The 21,142-nt window shown below is 35.5% G+C and overlaps 1 protein-coding gene across 1 annotated transcript in view; it reads left to right on the plus strand.

The window, feature by feature from the left end:
- LOC135200504 (histone H3.v1-like) overlaps positions 1 to 10,174 on the plus strand; it is a 23,491-nt gene extending 13,317 nt beyond the window's left edge. Inside the window, exon 4 of the mRNA XM_064229154.1 lies at positions 9,937 to 10,174. Coding sequence (XP_064085224.1) covers positions 9,937 to 10,174 — 238 coding nt within the window. The remainder of the gene's footprint in view (positions 1 to 9,936) is intronic.
- The last annotated feature ends 10,968 nt before the right edge of the window (positions 10,175 to 21,142 follow it).

Consider the following 21,142-nt stretch of genomic DNA (forward strand, 5'->3'; position numbering starts at 1 on the left):
TATTACGAACAAGACCGTAATGATAACAGCGTTGATATATTTTCCCTGGACGTTACCCGAGATTCCACTGGACAATACTGAACACTTCAATGGATCTCAATTTGAAAGCGTAACTATTCACAGAATTTTAACAATTAACTGATAAAAAAGAAGAGCGATTGCGTGGCACGACGCACAATTAACTACATGATCACCACCGCTTCTAAAAGCAACAAAATATGAATATATGAAGATTACCTTGACGAAGTTCTTTTCCTCTCTCACCCTTTCTCTTCCCAGCCCAGATGGGAACACACAACTCATCCAACAACCAGGTACATAATTAACTGCCTATCTCAACAGCGGAATACAGGATTTTAAGTCTGCACTCATATCCTTCATCATTCAGTTCTGGGATTAAACGCAGATTATTCCATCTGTGAGCTGCACGCACTAACACGTGCCTACGAAGCCAAAGAAAAAAAATGTATACTTTAAATACACTAGCAATTCTACTACAATATACGACTAAGTGAATAAGTCAGTATCAATCTAGACAAAGAAATGAGTAATTGAAAATACCAGAAATTTTCAAATAGGTTTGAAAGCAAGTTCTTTTAAGGTACGCACTACCATCAGAATATGTACAAAAATAGAGGTCCCAAATGGTATAAAATATGCCAGAAAAGGGTAGTAGGAGGGTGGAGAGGGGAAGTGAGAGATTGCACGTGCTTTTCTACGAAAACCTTGTAAATCCTCGCGACCTATTTTTTATTCTCCTATTGGGGCCCATGCAGGAATCAGCATTTTGATGATTAATGTGGCACTGGCCGCTCCCTTTCTTTCCTCTGCAGTCGTTCTCATTACCTATTCATAATCCCCGAACTTTAATCATTTTAACCCCAAAGGAAAAAGAATGGAGCTTTCGCTGACCCAATACAGGAAGCAAGACCTCGGAGGTTAGACAAGGGAACCAAGTCTTAAGAAAGATGATGGATGGACGGGGTGTGTGTGTGTGTGTGTGTGTGTGTGTGTGTAGAGAGAGAGAGAGAGAGAAGAGAGAGAGAGAGAGAGAGTCCAGACATTTTGACCCACATTTTTCTTTACGTTTTTGTGAAACGCATACTGTCCACCATACTGGTTGGTTCTAATGCTTGGCGTCCAGTCAGCGTTCTTAATTATGTATAGCATTAAACCGACGTAAATGACTGCATTTTGAAGGAATAGTGGCTAGGACACCCATCCTTCCCCAAAAAAGAAATTGGCATTCATTAAAAGTTTAATAATGGATAATATCCAGCCCCATCATCAATCTCACCTATAAATTATTAGGTAAACTAATAAATAATAATAATAATAATAATAATAATAATAAATCGAATCTAAACTGCCAATGAATTCGAAGTACCAAACTATTAAGCTAAATATACTTTTATAAATGAAATCAAGATGACAGTTAACATTTGAAAAATACAATTGTTATTCAAATAAAAGATCCGTCTTAAACGGTAAAAAAATTACTTTTCGAAAAAGCTTTGCAGTCATTAATGAACAGCTTCCTACACTTGGAAACTAAGAATAAAATATTCATGAGTTCTGATGGCATTCACATTTTCCTCACTATAACAGACATTTTTCTCCTCATAAAGGTAGCCATAAGATAAGCAGCTAAAATTCACCTACTTATGAAAATACTTAACCACAAGTGGAAACTCATATCAAAAAATAACGAAGATTGAAGTGCAGTATAACGAGGTGTTAAGAATTTAATGCAAATGTAATCTCATATAAAAAAACCAGGATTTAAGCACTAACGTAATAAAGGTGTTAAGAATTTACTACAAATGTAAAGTCATATAATGAAATAAACAGGGATTCAAGTACAGCCTCACGTAAAACATGTGTTTAGAATTTACAACAAATGCACACTCATATAATAAAAAAAAAACACAGGGATTCATGTACAGCCTCACGTGAAACAGGTGTTAAGAATTTACTACAAATGCACACTCATACAATAAAAAAAAATATGGAATCGGGCACAGCCTCACGTAAAACAGGTGTGAAGAAGCAAATCACGACATCTAATCGAACAAATGTAAACCAGCGGAGCAACCTCTCAACAAGAAGTTCTAACACCAATAATCCATTGAGCAATCCTCATAAATAATATTTGAATGTGTGAATGAATCAATCCTGGCCAAGAGCCAAGCGCTGAGCCGTGTATGGTCACCGGGCGCAGTGCCCTAGCAGAATTGGGGCACAAAAGGGCAGCACCTTAGCAACCTATTGAATTAAGGTGTGTTTCGCCTCTTCCTCATATGCGCCCACAGCTCTGAGTTTAATTCTTTTACTTATTTGCTGGACTGTGAACCTTCTTCCGCTTGAATGCTTGGACAATCTCCACAATAACACTAAAATAGAACAATAATACTAAATTAAAATAATTTACGTAATAATACTAAAATAATGTGCCTAATTACATAATAATGCTAAAATAACTTGCACAATTCACATAAGCTACTAAAATATTTTGCACAATTTACATAAAACTAAAGTAATTTGCACTATTTACATAGTACTACTAAAATAATTTGCACAATTAACATAATACTAAAATAATTTGCACAATTTACATAATACTAAAATTGAATAATACGAAATTAAAATCATTTAAATAATAACAATAAAAAAATTAACAGTCCAACTTTTTTAAGTTGCTTGAAGAATCTGTCTGTCTAGCTGACTTGGAGAGGAAAGGGATTGTATTAGTTCGTTCATAAAAATTCAATAGGCCTCTGGCGACCAAACGATTGATTCGGGTACTGCAGTAGTCAGAGGATTGATGTGGATCACAGCTGAGAGAGAGAGAGAGAGAGAGAGAGAGAGAGAGAGAGAGAGAGAGAGAGAGAGAGAGAGTTCTATCTGTCCCCCTAGCTCGTACAACTACCAAAGCGTCGAAACAATTATATCTCACTTGCTAATACTACATAACCATCTAGAAAAAACAGAAAATAAGAAGAAAAAAGAAAGATACTGATGAAAGTAAAAAATACCAGGTGTAATGATGTGTGGGTGGGTGGGGGGGAGGGCGAGGCCGTTAATGAAGAGCCTGGGAGGAGGAGGAGGAGGGGGGGTGGGGTCCCCTCGATTCGGGTAACCACTACCTTGATGAAAGGATCCTCAAATAACTTTATTAAAATGGTTCTGAACTCCTCCGGCCTTCCACTATATTTTCATTCCCAGAATGTGATTCAGTTAATTTCGTTATAATTCTCTGCCAAACCTACTGGAAATATCAATTTGGCTACATTTAAAATTTATTGTTAATTTGTCATAATTCGTAAAATTAATTTCAAAAATATTTTTCATACCTATATTATTTTTCTCGATATTATCTTACCGATTTTTATCGCTTCTCGAATTATTGCCAAGTGCAATCTTGTCAGTACTCCAGACTCAGTATTATAAATCTAAAAATCATTAAATTACTATAAACCTAAAAATCATTAAATAAGTTCATCTGGCAAAACTTCTACTGCTAAAAGGCGCCCTTGTACTTGATATTCAAGTACCTATATACCACAGTGAAATACAGGTCATTAATTATTACAGCAATTTGTGCTAAAACTGTAACGTAATTTTCATTTAATATCTTCAGCAATTTCACCAGCGTCCCTGCGTATTTAGAAATACCATAGGATAATTCAGTGCCTAAAAGCAACATTATATTATTCACGAGGGCCAGCTAAAACGGTGTTAAGTCTTTTACTTCTCTGTTAAACGTTTTGGGATGTGGTTGCATAAAGCACTCCAGCCCACACAGGGATCGAATCTTGGAGCTACTGCAGATGAGACGAAGGTTCCAATAAAATGAGAGAGTAATTACCATTACTTACTTTATTCTTCTATCTGCACCAATAACCATAAAATGTGATTCGGACGACCAGCATAAAGTCTTGATTTACGGTAGAGAAAGGCGAAAAGTGATGGTTTTCGAACACGAATTACCGAAGATTTTAATCCTAATGTGAATAGGACAACGTTCCTTTACCTAAACATGGCTCCGACTTCACATATAATTCTTAAGTCATCGGAGATGCTCGAGGTAAAAAATACAGAAGCCAACGAGGAACAATATGCCACTGAGAAATCTTTCATTTTAGCGTGTAAGTGACGCAACATAGTTATAAACGCTGTACATAGTATATGGTATACATAGCAAATGTCTCAGGTCTACTCACGAAGCCGAGCCCAAGGTCAGCTTCCGAATGGATGGCTTCGATCGAAACCGTAGAAAAGTTACAACCAAATAATAATAATAATAATAATAACAATAATAATAATAATAATAATAACACAATGACAAGTACTATGCTATACTTTAAGAACCTATACAAAGTAGGATGTGTATAAAAAGGTATCACTGTTCTCCATCCACACAGGTGAGGTATTTGCGTCAGATGCTGTAACACGAGGCCTCCCTGACATGCGTGTACAAGTAGCAGACAGGTGGTCAGATTTCACGTTGAGAGGAGAGAGACCGGAAGGAGGTGTTCGTGTTACGTATTGACGAGAGAGAGAGAGAAAGAGAGAGAGAGAGAGAGAGGGGGGGGGAGGAGGGGAGATTCTACACAAGATTCTGGAACGAGAGACAGAAAGAGAAAGAGAGAGAGAGAGAGCGAGAGAGAGAGTTTTGAAAGACACTGGAGAAGGGGAGAAAATCACGCCATAACCAACCCCATCCCCCCGACATTTGGGACTGAAGAAGCAACTGGGGAAGTGGAAGGGGTAGGGTAAAGGGGGGGAGGGGTGGTGGGGTGGGAGGATGGAAACGGAACAGAATCACCCAAGCAGGAAGGAATTTGAACCCAAAGTTCATAAGCCAATAAGGTCCACAATAACAAAAAACGAGAGTGAGGAGTGGGAGAGAGGAAGGTGAGGGAGTCAGAAGGATATCCCCACCCACCAAAACCAACCCCCCCCCCTCCCCTCCCCTCCACTGAGTCAGATAGCGACTGTGATCCGTGATCCACATGCAACTATCATATTTATGAGCAATTTCGACCCTCTCTATCCGACCCCTCCGCCTAAACCCCCCCTAAAACCAAAAAAAAAAGAGAAAAACGACGTGGTTTTATCACATAACACCATCCTGCTACTACGGTAACAAATGAATTATTTGTGTCCGTAGCCTCCTTTTTCCCCCTACGAAAACTAAGATTCCTAAATTATATCTGCTTGGAATGTGTGTGTATGTGTATGTATGTAGTGTGTGTATAATATATATATATATATATATATATATATATATATGTGTGTGTGTGTGTGTGTGTGTGTGTGTGTGTGTTTGTGTGTGTGCGTGTCTTTATTTATTCTTGCATATAGGTATATATAAATGTCTATTTATTCATATACGTTCATATATGTATATATACATATACCCCACCCCACCACAGAAAAACACACATACACACACACACACCACACACACACACACATATATATATATATATATATATAATATATATATATAATATATATAAACACACACATACACCCTCCTCACAAGCTGAGATAATCAACTGAAGATAAGGGACCCTCTATTATTCACCCTCATGGAAAATACAATAAAAAAAAACGACACATCTAACCTTACTGGAGCAGAACATTATTATATTCTCGCTATTATGCAACCGCTCGGACACGCTCATTTCCATTTGGTCATCACCTACCTGGAAAATGCATAGAAGAAAATTCCATTAATAACTTAATGTCACGAAACTTATAGAAATAAATATATCTGCCGAGATTAAATTCATGCACGGAACACCTTCGTGTTTTCATAGCAGCGCAGCAGTACAATGAAAAATCTTAGAAGATGAGGTGAATTCCTCACTTTGCCTGATTCATTTGTGACGTAATATTAATCACCTGCATAATATATAATATATATATATCTAATAAAAGGAGCCCATAAAAAAACCAAAATGTAGAGAGAAAAGTACTATATTTCAGAGACTGCTGTCTCCCTCTTCAGGTATATGAATGAGAAAAGTTTACAGAAAAGGTCACCCCCGCTGATAATCTTCCTTCAATCTTCTTAAGCGTTGGTTGAATGAAAATCTTGTCGATCGTATCTGAAAACCATGCTCCTTTTGAGATGTTCATTACCTGCCTCTCTTTTATTAAGGCCGATTCCATCATTTGACTCTTGTACCGGCAGTTTCTGCTATAAATTACATGTGACAAATTCCAGTTTATTCTATGGTTATGTTCATTTATATGCTTGAAAATAGCTGAGTTCTGTTGTCCATACCTAACTGACCGTTTGTGTTGTATTAATCTCTGGGGAAGTGATTTACCTGTAAATCCGATGTAAGATTGGTCACAGTCCTGGCATGAGATTTGGTAAACCCCAGTGTCCTTGGGAGATGTCTTTTGTTGGACGTTAATCAGGGATTTGGCTAAGGTATTTGGGTAAGTAAATGCAAAAGGGTTAGATTTTCCGATGGTCTGAGTCACCTTCTTAATCGTGTCCAGGTGTGGAGTTTTTATTTCATTGTTGGGTGCATCTCTGGTCTTGTCTTAAGGGGGTCGGTAGAAAATTACGTTTGCTTTGTGAATTGCTTTCTCAATTATATGGTCAGGATACTTTAAAGACGAAAGTTGCTTACGAATTAGTTCAAATTCTTTTTCCAGGAAATCTGGGGAACAAATTCGTAAGGCTCTTAAGAACAGGTTGCTGGCTACACCTGTCTTGATAGCAATGTCGTGATAGCTAAAGTAGTGAATGTATGAAAATGAGAACGTTGGTTTTCTGTATATGGTAAATTTTGTATTCTGTCATGTCTCTGATTATTAACACATCAAGAAAAGGAATTTTGTTGTCTGTTTCCCATTCAACTTTACATTTGATGCTGGGGACTAATGCGCTTAATATTGAGCGGAATTCATTAAAATTGCCCCACCTATTATCCCAAATTGTTAGAATATCATTCACTTTGTCGAGGTAGAAGTCTTTGTCCATTATTACGATTTTGCCGTCTTTGTCGGATCTACTTATTATAACATCTAACTTTTTTAGCGAGTGGATGGCTATCATGAATCTATGGGGAACAGGATATTTCTTATTTAGGTCAGTTAAAGCATTTAGTAACACTCCTTTTAAACATATCTCTTCACGGCTGTAGTTTTTGTCAGATATGAATTTATCAAAAGCCACTATGAAGTCTAGGTTGTTTTTGCGGTCTGGCATAAGGGCAAAGGATAAGCCTAGATTTAGATCTAAATGTTGATTTACAGTAAGGGGGGTGTTGGATAAATTTAAAACTTTGTCTTGTTGCTCAAGATTATTCCATGCGCTATTGTCTATTAAGTTATTTAACTTGCGTAAGAGTCTGTTGGAATGAGTCACGGCAAAATCGTAATAATGGACAAAGACTTCTACCTCGACAAAATTAACCAGCTCCCTAGCGACACAAACACTTACAACAAACTGACGAAAAATCCCCTCCAAAACGTTCCCACAGAAATTTTTTCGGAAAGTAAGATTAATTGGCCAAGACATAAAGAGTATTGAACTATTAGAGAAATTTAAAGTAATTAATCCTAAATTACCCTACTTTTATGGCCTTCCCAAAACTCACAAAGACAATCTTCCATTCAGACCCATCGTTTCATGTGCCGGAGCTTTCAATTACAAAATTTCTAAAGGGTTAGCTGGCCTCCTTTCCCCTTTTTTAGGCACTTTTTCTCCCAGTCACATTAAACATTCAGAAGATTTTTGTCACAAATTCAGAGAAGCACATTTACCACTTCACAACATAAAACTTTTAAGCCTTGCCGTAGACTCCCTATTCACAAAAGTACCAGTACAGGACGTTCTTCAGTTTTTAAGGGAAAAATTATCCCGCTATTCAGATCATATCCCATTGGCGCTTGACAAAATAATAAAGTTAGTTGAATTATGTGCATCTAATAACGTATTTTCATTCGGGGAATCATTCTACAAGCAAAAATTCGGGAGTAGTATGGGTAGTCCTTTAATTCCTGTTTTAGCCAATCTGTACATGGAATACTTTGAAACTACAGTAATAAATGCAATAAAACCCAAAAACATGCTGTGGATGAGATATGTGGATGATATTCTAACATTTTGGGATAATAGGTGGGGCAATTTAAATGAATTCCTCTCAAAATTAAACGCATTAATGCCCAGCATCAAATTTAAAGTTGAATGGGAAACAGACAACAAAATTCCTTTTCTTGATGTTTTAATAATCAGAGACACGACAGAATACAAATTTACCATATACAGAAAACCAACGTTCTCACTTTCATATATTCACTACTTTAGCAATCACGACATTGCTATCAAGATAGGTGTTGCCAGCAACCTGTTCTTAAGAGCCTTACGAATTTGTTCCCCAGATTTCCTGGAAAAAGAATTTGAACTAATTCGTAAGCAACTTTCGTCTTTAAAGTATCCTGACCATATAATTGAGAAAGCAATTCACAAAGCAAACGTAATTTTCTACCGACCCCCTTAAGACAAGACCAGAGATGCACCCAACAATGAAATAAAAACTCCACACCTGGACACGATTAAGAAGGTGACTCAGACCATCGGAAAATCTAACCCTTTTGCATTTACTTACCCAAATACCTTAGCCAAATCCCTGATTAACGTCCAACAAAAGACATCTCCCAAGGACACTGGGGTTTACCAAATCCCATGCCAGGACTGTGACCAATCTTACATCGGATTTACAGGTAAATCACTTCCCCAGAGATTAATACAACACAAACGGTCAGTTAGGTATGGACAACAGAACTCAGCTATTTTCAAGCATATAAATGAACATAACCATAGAATAAACTGGAATTTGTCAAGTATAATTTATAGCAGCAACTGCCGGTACAAGAGTCAAATAACGGAATCGGCCTTAATAAAAGAGAGTCAGGTAATGAACATCTCAAAAGGAGCATGGATTTCAGATACGATCGACAAGATTTTCATTCAACCAACGCTTAAGAAGATTAAAGGAAGATTATCAGCGGGGGTGACCTAAATTGGCTTTTCTCATTCATCTACCTGAAGAGGGAGACAGCAGTCTCTGAAATATAGTACTTTTTTCTCTATATTTTGGTGTTTTTATGGGCTCCTTTTATTAGATGGAATTCTGTTGTAACAGAACATTTTTACCAGTCATATATATATATATATAATATATATATATATATATATATATATATATATACTATATATATATATATATATATATATATATATATATATATATATATAATGTTTATATACACACACACACACACATATATATATATATAAATACTGGACACATACATTGACACATGCGCATATGTATTTGTGTAAGAAAGTGCTTATGAAGATATGCAAAATTTGCACAACCTTATGAAAATATTACCTCACAACAGCAAACTCATATACCTTAGTTCAATTTCTTTTATTATTATTATTATTATTATTATTATTATTATTATTATTATTATTATTATTATTACCCACTTCATCGCCCCGCCCCCAAAAGAGCTTATGGCGCCTTCATATTGCGAATCTTTTAATAATTTAGCAATGCAATTCTTAATACACATTTTTAAAGTCTTAATGAACGTATATATGAAATATTTCACATTCTAAATTGCACTCTTTCCTTCCCTGAAATCCTCCGCTGAAAACCCTTATGGACAGAGTTAGCAGACTAGAAACCCAAGAGCGCTCAAAAGGGAAAGGCGATAAATGATTATGTGCGAGGGAATATGAAAGAAAACCGAGAGAAGAAGATCACGTGCGTAAAAAAAAAGTTATGAGAATGGAGGAGGGAAAGAGAAAAGAAGAGAAAGGTTCAGATGGAAGGATAAAATAACAGATGTCACGCGTTAGGAAGGTTTAATTAAGAAGTCATTGGACAGAAGGTGGAGAAGGCCAAAAGGAAACAGCGACCCCATACAGAAATGGGCAAAGCTGAAGAAGGAGGAGGAGGAGGAGGAGGTGGAGGCGGAGGAGGAGGTGGAGGTGGAGGTGGAGGCGGAGGCGGAGGCGGAGACGGAGGCGGAGGAGGAGGAGGAGGAGGAAGAGACGAAGAAATCAAATAAAACCGCTACACCTCAATTCAGGAGACGTCAGCAGGAATTAAAGTTCATGGTGATATAATTATATCACCATGAACTTTAATGAGGAAACGCCAATCTCGAATCACGCATTAAGAGAACAATCACGTTGTGCGAGGAGCTGAGAAACAAAGAAGAAAAAAAGAAGCAAACCAGGCCCCCAACGAAAACAACAGCTATGATCACGAGTAAAAAAGGCCAAGCGCCGGTGCCTAAAACAACATCATACTGATGCTGTTATAAGCGCAAGTTAAATATTGGGTTACTCTCACAGCTGTTTTAAAAAACATGTATTCTTGACCTAGGAGGATATAGATAATGACTCAAGTGCCGCTTGATTTCAGTTAGTATTTATCATTCAATTTTCTTCTCACTTCGAAAGATACTGGCTGGAATTGGACTTCGAATATAAAGATTAGACCTAAGGCCAAGCGTTGGGCCCCATGCGGTCATTCAGCGCTGACATGGAAGTAGAAGGAGGAAAACCTTGCAGTTGCACTATGAAACGATTGTTAAGAGTATGGATGAAGGATAATATGAACCGAGATACAATAGAAGGAAGCTACAAAGAACCTTAAGTCATGCCTACAGTGCACCGCCTGAGATGCACTGATGGCACTATCACCGTGCGGAATGAATCTGTTTGAGAAAGCAACAAACAAAGCTTTTCTAAATTATTTTTTAATCAACGACCTCTAATTAATAATCTTTGGTCTCTCATGTAACAACTCTTATCATTAAAAAAATCTGAGAGGACACGGGTCATAAAACTCCTCACAGCAAAGACAATTCTTATTGACAAAACTTTGCACACATCATGTGGAGTTTTTCAATAATTATATTGAGTAAAATAATAATACAAAAAACTCAGAAACAGTATATAAGCCATATAGCAAAGTAAGTTCAAAAACTTTCAAATTAAAAAAAGGAAATTTTGTATACGAAAATAATTTTAAACAATTCTGCACTCTACGAAAAATAAATCTTTTTGACAGAGAGAGAGAGAGAGAGAGAGAGAGAGAGAGAGAGAGAGAGAGAGAGAGAGAGAACACCTAATATTCTTCTGACTGGCATCCATAAAACACAAAAATATGAAAGCGCCTGTCTCAACATCCTGCACAACACCTAAAGAAGTAGAAACCACATCTCGACACACTTGGGTCATCGAAGAATGTTCTCTCTCTATCTATTATCATTCAGACGGCGCCAATGACCGCAGCCTTGATGTCGCCAGATGCTAACAAAGATATGAATTATCACTCCATAACAAACCTCAGTACCATCTTTAGGGACATTGAAAAGATATGTATATAAAAAAAATCATCGCTATGTTGTAGATGTTTTCTTGGAAATCACGAACAAAAGAGCATCCTCTTCTTGGACGAGGTATTGAATATGGACGAAATCCTATGCTTTATTGATGCCTATTTAGGCCCGGCTACTATTTCCGAAGTGCTTGTTATACAACGAAGGTTCCATATTGCTTAAAAAAAACACTATGAGAACTTCAAAACTGTACTTCTTTATAGATGTTTCCCTTTATAAAAAGTTCGTCAAGATTTCAGCGGACTCACATTTTTAACCATTTATATAATTATGTATTATAATAAATAACTGTACAGACGAAAACATGAACTATGTGCACGAGATTTCAACGCGCAGTAGAAAAGAAAAATTAAACACTCCACTGAACTGATTTTGTTGGACATTGTAATTTATTTTTCATTACTTTCCTTGTCTGGCTGATGGGAACCATTAGTTTTTGCCTATTTCGCTGTCTCCCTTGGAGTGTTTATAGTTTTGTTTAGGTCTCGGTTACAATTTGAGTTAGGTTGGCACATTTCCATAGTCCCTATTCATCAGAAGCAACTTCGACAATCTTGGAAAGGTCTACTGTACTGTCGTAAGTGGCTCTCTATATTTTTAATTCGCCACTATGACTCTCCTGTGACGACAATTGATGAAATCTACTTTCAAGATTGTCCAAGTTGCCTCTGATAAATAGGGACGAGTGTAAAGTGCCAACCTAACTAAAATTGTAAACACAACTAAATGAAATTGTAAACATCCCAAGGGAGAAAGCGACAAAGGCAAAAACTAAAGGTAAACTTCAAAAAATACATAAAGAACCAACAATCTTTATAAGTTATACCCGTTTTCAAATCACATGTCTGATTCATTTTACTGTCATCCTCTCAGCCAGAATGAATCTGATCTCTCTCTCTCTCTCTCTCTCTCTCTCTCTCCTCTCTCTCTCTCTCTCTCTCTCTCTCTCCTTATTTCATTTGCAGTTAACGGCAATAACATGAGATTCCTAAACAAACACAAGATCTCCCATTCTATATTTAGCAGCATTTACATAATCCTACCCTATGGTCCACTCGCAAATGTCAAGGCGAAGGGAGGAAAAAAACACAAGAGAAGGAGAAGAGAAAAACCCAAGAGAAGGAGAGGAGAAAAATACAAGAGGACAGCGAGATGATCAAGTAAATCCAACATCAGCTGTGAGAGAGGAAGTCTTAAAAATTTCACTTTTTCGAAGAGACAGGAGTGAGCGTGTGGGAAAGCGATTCTCCTTTACTTGTATGTTAAACCACAGCCACAGCAGAGGCACCCGAGGTCAAAAGGTCAACACCCCTGAAGAGAAAAATCACTAACTAAAAGAAGTTTTCTGAAATAAATGTTGCAATTTTCCACACACAAAATTTCAAGAAAAAGTTCAATTCATATGTTTGTATTCAAAAACAATTAAAGCACTTTCATAGGAAAACCACTTAGAATTATTATTATTATTATTATTATTATTATTATTATTATTAGTATTATTATTATTTATTATTATTATTTTATTATTATTATTATTATTAAGAAGATGAACCCTATTCATATGGAACAAGCTCAAAGGGGTCTGATGAATAGAACCTCAAGTAAATGCTTTTGCTTGGATTGTAAAGTAAATGCTTCAGTTCCTATGAATAAAATTAGCAATTGCTTTGACTTTTTAGAAGAAATAACAAACAGTAAAATAAATATGAGCTGAGAATTTAAATTCTTATTCGCACATAAAATAAAGCGTAATAAAAAAAATTAAAAAGAAAGAGAGAGAGAGAGAGAGAGAGAGAGAGAGAGAGAGAGAGAGAGAGAGAGAGAGAGAGAGAGAGACAGGACGCGAAGATATCAAATGGCGGTATCTAACTTTTTTTTCCGAATGGCCACATGAAATCAAAGGGAACCTTTAATGCAGAGGAAGATTAAATCTTAAAGCTGGCCGGTCAAACTTCTAAATAGGATTTGCAAAGGTGCTCAGTTGACATTTCATCTCCGGCTTATTATGTTTAAACTTATATGCTGAAACGAACTTCGTATGAATTGCATATCTCTGAAGGGTCATTATGGGCAAATGAAAGGCGGCAAATTTATTTAGTCTCGTATTTTAAAAACGGGAAGCGAAATTCCTTACCGCATTTCCCTGCGCCTTTGAACCTTTTCTGGTGCAGAAAAATAGTTATAAAAATGGCACACATTCATCAATTAAGATGTAACTCAAACAAGAGGCACGAGTTTACTTTCAGACGCTAAACTGTCTATGAACTCGTAGGACACTCACTAGCATTCATGAACACGTTGCAAAGCATTTTCGAATACTGATAACCAACACCCTGTCCCCCCCCCACCCGCCCCCCTAAAAAAAAAAAAAAAAAAAGAAAGGTGGTAAATTATCGCGTAACCTCTTCAGGAACTACATGAATGCGTATGCTCTCTGCATAAGAAAGGCGAGAATTTTCCTAAGCCTGTTTACAAAATGAATGAAAATTCGAGCGCAAATCCTTATAACATTATAAATTCATGAGCAGCTCCTTACATTATGTGAGAATTCCACGTGCACGTGTTTACAAGACCTTTCGGAATTGTAGCGATTACCAGAAAGAGTAGGATTTTCGTCCAAGTTTGCGAGAAAGTTGGAAATACAAGTGCAATTGTTATCTGGGCCTATGACATTTTTATTCACTTCTTTGCAAAAAAAAAAAATAAATAAAAAATAAAAAATAAAAAAATAAAAAAAAAAAAATGATCGCGAACGGCCTTAAATCAGACTGTCAAAAAAAATCGCGCCACCCTAGAATCAGACTGGAAAAAAAATAAAATACAATAAAAAAAAATCACGACCAATTCCCCATTTTAGAATTTCCAATTAAGTCTTGGCGAGATGGATAAGAACTCTCGGGAGTATATAACTCCTTCCACGGCGGCTGGGAATTCGCTCGTAAGAATCTCCAACGCTTTTTTTTTTTTTTTTTTTTTTTTTTTTTTTTTTTTTTTGTTTTTTTTTTTTTTTTTTTTTTTTTTTTACTGAAAAAATCTCCTCGTGGAACTTTTTTTCTGAGGCACCCTGGAATGCGGAAGTACCTGGAGAGTGCACCTTTACGAGATGGTTGGGAATTTTCGGGTACCTATGTAATATGGTAGGGAATTCCTTAGCATCGCTTTACAAAGCAGTTTTCCAACTTCACAATAATACTTTTTGGTTTTTTCGATTTAGATTCCGTCACTGGTATCTTTTTAATAATTTATCCGGCGCAGTGTGAACAGTTCCTCAGAAATGAGTTAATCAGTTAGAAAATAAAGAGCACTTCCTTATGAGCGAATTAATTCCTTAAACAATTCAAAGTTAAACAATAAATGTGAAATAAAAAGAAATAGCATTCGAAATTTTAGCTTTTACAACCAATGCCACGAAAACAATGGAAATAAAATAAACTGGTATAAAATTTTAAGCTTTAGCCTATAGTCTATAACATATAGGCACATTTATGGCACCTACAATGAAACTATGAAACAACAAAAGTAAACTTCTGAAGTCATTAACGTGGGCGGTTGCGACATGGAATTAATCTCTTTCTTTTCTAAAATATTACGAGGTTTTAGCTGTTCATCAATAAGAACTAATAATAGAAATACCTAAAAATAACGATCAGAGAACGCCTATGAATTTGTGGAGAAATTGCGATAAACCAAGAAAAATGAACTTTTTAAACTTATAATATTGTTATTTAAATTACTGGCTACATTTAAATATCTTAAATAATACACACACACACACACACACACACACAGATATATATTTATATATATATATATATATATATATATACATACACGTATATATAAATGTGTATGTATAATTAAATCACGAAGATATGGAACGTGATGAATGTATAAACAAAGGCAATAGCCACGAGCAGGAAAGTGAAACATGGAGTTTCTCCTAGACCTTTCGACTTCTTAAGGTCTGCTAAGCCAAGGAAAGTAAGTCGAAGGCCTAGTAACCACTTCGTGTTGCACCTGTTCCTTCGTGGCTATTGTCTTATATATATATATATATATATATATATATATATATATATATATATATATATATCCAAACGTATCTCACCTTGAAATATGCGGTATGAAGAGAAGACTACCAGTACTTCAAGAGCTGTATTAAAACTGCCGGAAAGAAGAGCCTTCCCCCTCCCCCCTCCCCCTCTCGAGCAGCCTGCACAAGGATAATGACTCCCACATATTCAAGGCGAAGCGGCGAAATTCGATTATATGAAGTGACAGTTCCTCCTAATGCACAATCTGCATACCCCCATAGGTAACCGGGAAATATAAAAACAAATGGAAATAAGACTTCATCCAATTAAGTTGCTCTGCGCTCTCGACGATGGTCAGGAAAATATGGAGGAGAATTTTGGTATAATAATTCTAACAATCTGAAGAGTAGAGAATCTTACAACATATATATATATATATATATATATATATATATATACATGTGTGTATATATATGTGTATATATATGTATATGTATATATATACATATATATACACATATATATGTACTATATATGCATTATATGTGGGTAAGTATTTGTGAGTGTTCGTGCGTGCGAGAAGGCCAACCTTGGATTATCAGTTTTAATATGCTAGAAAATTGATATATATATATATATATATATATATATATATATATATATATATATATATATATATATATATACACACATATATATGCATAATAAAATCATATTGCTAGATAGTACATATATATATATTATATATATATATATATATATATATATATATATCTATATATACGCAAAGTACATCTCAAGTATAAAAGACCCATTTTTAAAAAACACTAGCTTAAAGCTTTAAACCAGAGTGTATTTAAAGGCCTTTTATACATACTTGAGATGTATCCTGCTTTAACAGAAGAATTTATTTACACACGCACACACACATATATACAAGCATATACAATACTCAGGAGACACGTATACACATATACATACGTACATACATAATTCAGGAGTATTTCTACTTCCACTCAACTTGATTAGCAGCATCCCTAATCATGCGTAGCTCAACCTCATTGCTTATTCCCAGAGTCCTCTCTTTCTCAAATCCCACAGTTTCTCTCTTGAGCTTCCCGACAAATGATACTCTACTACTACTCCAGCCAAGCAAGCTTATCGTTCCCCCACTTCCCCCCCCCCTTCTCTCTTCTAATAACCCTCCTCACCTTCCTTACCGCCCCCCTCCCCCCCGCCCTCACCAAGTCTCTTATCAATTCAGATTTTTCCCTTGCAATATTATGGCTTCCATTTGTTTGTTCCCTATCCTCTCGGCGTTGCTGAAGCACTGCTCTTTTTTTTTTCTTTCTTTTTTCTCGACGATTTTACATCTATTTTTTTATGCTAGTCCTTAATGGGATATATATAAAGTGCGTGCGTGTGTGTGTTTACAGGGGTTGAGGGGGTTTGTGAGTTCAAGGGAAAGGGTTGGGAAATGAGTAGGAACTGAAAGGCGAAAGCTTAGTCACTATAATGAAACATGATTAAAAACGTACCAACGCCAAGTCATTATGTGGTTGCTAATCATTTTGCTCTCTTCCTCTGTTCTGTTACAAGATAAGAAACCCGTGTATATATATATATATATATATTTATATATATATATATATTATATATTATATAGTAGTATATAGATATCTAAAATTAATAAATACTTATTAATGAATATATTATTTATTTTAAATAATATATATAAATGTACAACTATATACTAATAGTAGGTATATATATATATATATATATATAATATATATATATATACATATAGATATATATATTGAAACATATATCTATTTTGTATATATGTGTGCATATTAAAATCTTTAATTTTTCCCTAGCTCCTCTAATACAATAAGTTTATGTATTTTTTTAAATATTTGCCACGGGAGTAATCTTTATTTACGTTAAATTTTTGTATCGGTATTTACAGAACGGAGTTAAAAAAAAAATTCCCCTCTTAGCCCTATACGAATAAGGGAGGAAAAATGATCGTAGCTGCTCTGAAGTCTTATCTGGAAACGTGTTGCAATCTATCGAAGGCGATACAGAAAGCTAAGAACAACATCAATTACAGGAGTTGAGGAATTTCCACCCGCAGCTTACAATGACCCTGACATTGTTCAGTGACGCGTTTAGATCGATGCTGACTGCCGACCCCTTGTGCGTGGAGGGGGAGGAGGAGGGTTTGAGGGGTAGCGGGTGGCCTGGTATTTTAAAGTAGACCAGCCTAATTTTTTTTTTCAATGTATTAAATTTTAAACATATTAAAACCGAATCTTTCGTGTCACTTCCCTAGGCAGAATTTCTTCAAGATTTCAATACACACACACACACACACAGATATATATACATATATATATATATATATATATATATATATATATATATATATATATATATATATATATATATCTAATATATATGTGTGTGTGTGTTGTGTGTGTATGTGTGAGTGGTGTGTGTTTTATTTATTGCGAACTTGGATGTCATGAATCTTACTCTTGAAAATGCTTACGATTTAAATCGCAATTTAACACAGGTTAAACTATATTTACGCAAATGATTAACTATATCCATTTTTTCACTTCATTACGGAATTCAAAGATGCCAAAAATCTTGTTTCAAAATGTTTACGATTTAAATCGCTACTTAATAAAGTTAAAACTACGTTTATTTAAATGCCAAATACTGAGGAGTAAAAATAAAACCCATTGACATTCCTGAATTATCTCTGCTTTATCATGGTACTGGTAGATAGCAATAAAAACAATTATCAAAATTAAACATAAGTGTTAATAAAAATGATTAAAATAAGAAACTTTAAAAATAAAAATGAAAAATAGGAATAAAAATTTCCAATAGATCCAATGTCTGGTGCTTTTGCATTCCTCTCTCTCTCTCTCTCTCTCTCTCTCTCTCTCTCTCTCTCTCTCTCTCTCTCTCTCTCTTGTAAAGATGGGTTTTACACAGGTAAGTCTTCTTTTATACTTCGTAGTGGAAAATAACGTTGTATAACAGAAGGCTGGACCAACTTCGTAAAACAATAATAAAATTATACATGGAATCGATGTAGTACAATATGCCTCCTTATATAGCGCCAGATTTAAGGATTAGTACTTTGTAAACCCCACGTACAAAATTTCCCGAATGAAATAATTTTATAGGAATTCTATATATAAAAGTACTATAAATGTAATTTTGGATAAGGTGAAATCACTGAATCTATTCTGAATACCACCAATCTGATAAAAAAAAAGTCAATGGCCCTCAGGAATACAAGCAAGCAAAAAATGGCACCTCCAACAGGTTAAGTAGAAATCAATTGAAAGCAAAGATTAACCACAAAGAAATCTATATCATAATAAGTCAAAAAGGAGCTGGCCGTGATTTATCATTTGAATAAATCACTTTAAAGTACACACATGTACCAACCTAGTTCAATCACTGCCATGGAATGTAAACAAATAAAACTCACTGGGCAAGGCCCAACACATCCACTTGTGTCTATATAACAAAAAATGTAATCAAACGTAATGGCAAAAGTAAACAAAAAGCAATAAGAAAATGATTATTAATAATAGGAGTGACCGAAATACCAATCAAAAATGGGACGGATACTATACTGGCAGCGACATGAACGAGTAGCAATCACGAAAAGAATCATAATGAAGGCGTTAATATTCAACAGGAATGCCACTGCACCAGTCGTCCCTTTCACAGGGTGTAGGAATCTGTGTGTTCCGTGACCCGGAATGGAACGTAACAGCATAAACTCTGTGTCAATGACCCGTAACCATAAACGTGGCGTAACTCTGTGTTACTGACCCATAATCGTAAACATTTGGTTAACACTGGATTATCAGTAATGTGTCGAGGACTGACGTGTCAGACTGTCTCCTGAAATGTTTATCGTCTTTGGGGTTAATATTAATCACGATTTACAGATTGTTTTCGCCCAGCCTGACAGGTCACGTTATGGCGTTCCTGTGACGAGGCAGTTTTTGGCGCCCAAATGTTAGACTTGGTTTGGATGATTACGTTGGTGTAATGACCAAAGGAACCGGTTAATTTATTCAGTAAATAAAACATATACCAACGGCGACAATAATAACATAACATCCCTGTAATTTCATGAAATATCAGTTAAGTCTAAGTTACGACTCAGGCTAGATCTATTTCCATGGGCTCAAAAGTAATAGCATTTTTGGTAATGAAATTATCTTCCTTTATGACGGAAAAAATAATTTTTGAAAATTTCTGATGAAATAAATGTAATTTTTGGTAGCAAATGAATTAATATATCTATTTTTGGAAGGCAATGTGAAAGTCACTTTTGGCACCAAAATTATTTCCATTTTCCAGCAGGCAAAATGGAACAATTTCTGGCAGGATTTTTTTTCTTTGCTTAAACATTTTTTTTTAATTTCCAACAACATACGCACTTGGCTTCCTTTTGCCTGAAAGCAAATGGAAGATAATTTATGGCAGAAAAATGTTTACCCTCTTCCTCAGAACTAATGTAAAATAATCCCTGAAAGCAAGATCACTTTGTGTGTGTGTGTGTATGTGTGTGTGAGAGAGGAGAGAGAGAGAGAGAGAGAGAGAGAGAGAGAGAGAGAGAGAGAGAGAGAGAAACACGTATGTAAAAACACAAGATTCTTTCAAACAAGGAAAGAAAAGTAGATTTTTTAACCTAAGTAAAAAATTAAATATTTCATGACGGAAAAAAAAAATTCTTTAAAATCACTGCATCACCCCCCATCCCCCCTCCAAAGATAAGCAAGACTACTACTATTCATCCTACAGAAAACGGCCGAGCTTGTGTCACGAACCGAGAGAGCATTTATGAATATGTGAGAGAATGTGGTCTGCGTGGAGACGCGCATTGCATATAAATCCCTAAGAATGAACTCGGGCTAATGCCGGACCAACAAGCATGCGCGCGCGCGCCTGTGTGTTGGAGTCCCTTAAACGCTTAATTACGTATTATCGTCTACGTGTTCATATAACCTACGCTTCGTTCATGGCAGAAATTCTCGCGGGTTTCCTTTACTGGTTGCGCAGAACATATAAGCGACAAAGTCTGAATAGTTAATGATACTTTGGATGAAATCTTGAACAAGAAATAAAACTTCCGAAATAATAATAATAATAATAATAATAATAATAATAATAATAATAATAATAATAATAATAATAATAATAATAATAATAATAATGAACCAATCATAAACTTATTTCAGTATTTTTCTGAAGACTGATAAAGAAACCCACAAAATTACTGTGTATAACGTGTTTATTGATAAATATTTACATTTTATTTTACTCAACACTGAGTACTTCCAGGCCCTATCTGTGACCCTTTTTCAAAAGATGTGTAGGTTGTCAGGCTAGGTCGAGGCTTGACCCAGGCTGACAACCTACACATCTCTTGCAAAAAGGGTAGGGCCTGAAAGTACTCAGTGTTGAGTAAAATAAAAAGTAAATATTCATCAGTAAGCACGTTATACACAGTAATTTTGTGGGTTTCTTTTTTTCAATTATAATAATAGTGTGAAAATCAAAAGCTGAAACCAAATAAAAAGAAAAAGGCGTAAGAAATAAAACTG

Source organism: Macrobrachium nipponense, chromosome 27 (assembly GCF_015104395.2).
Source record: "Macrobrachium nipponense isolate FS-2020 chromosome 27, ASM1510439v2, whole genome shotgun sequence".
NCBI classification, from domain to species: domain Eukaryota; kingdom Metazoa; phylum Arthropoda; class Malacostraca; order Decapoda; family Palaemonidae; genus Macrobrachium; species Macrobrachium nipponense.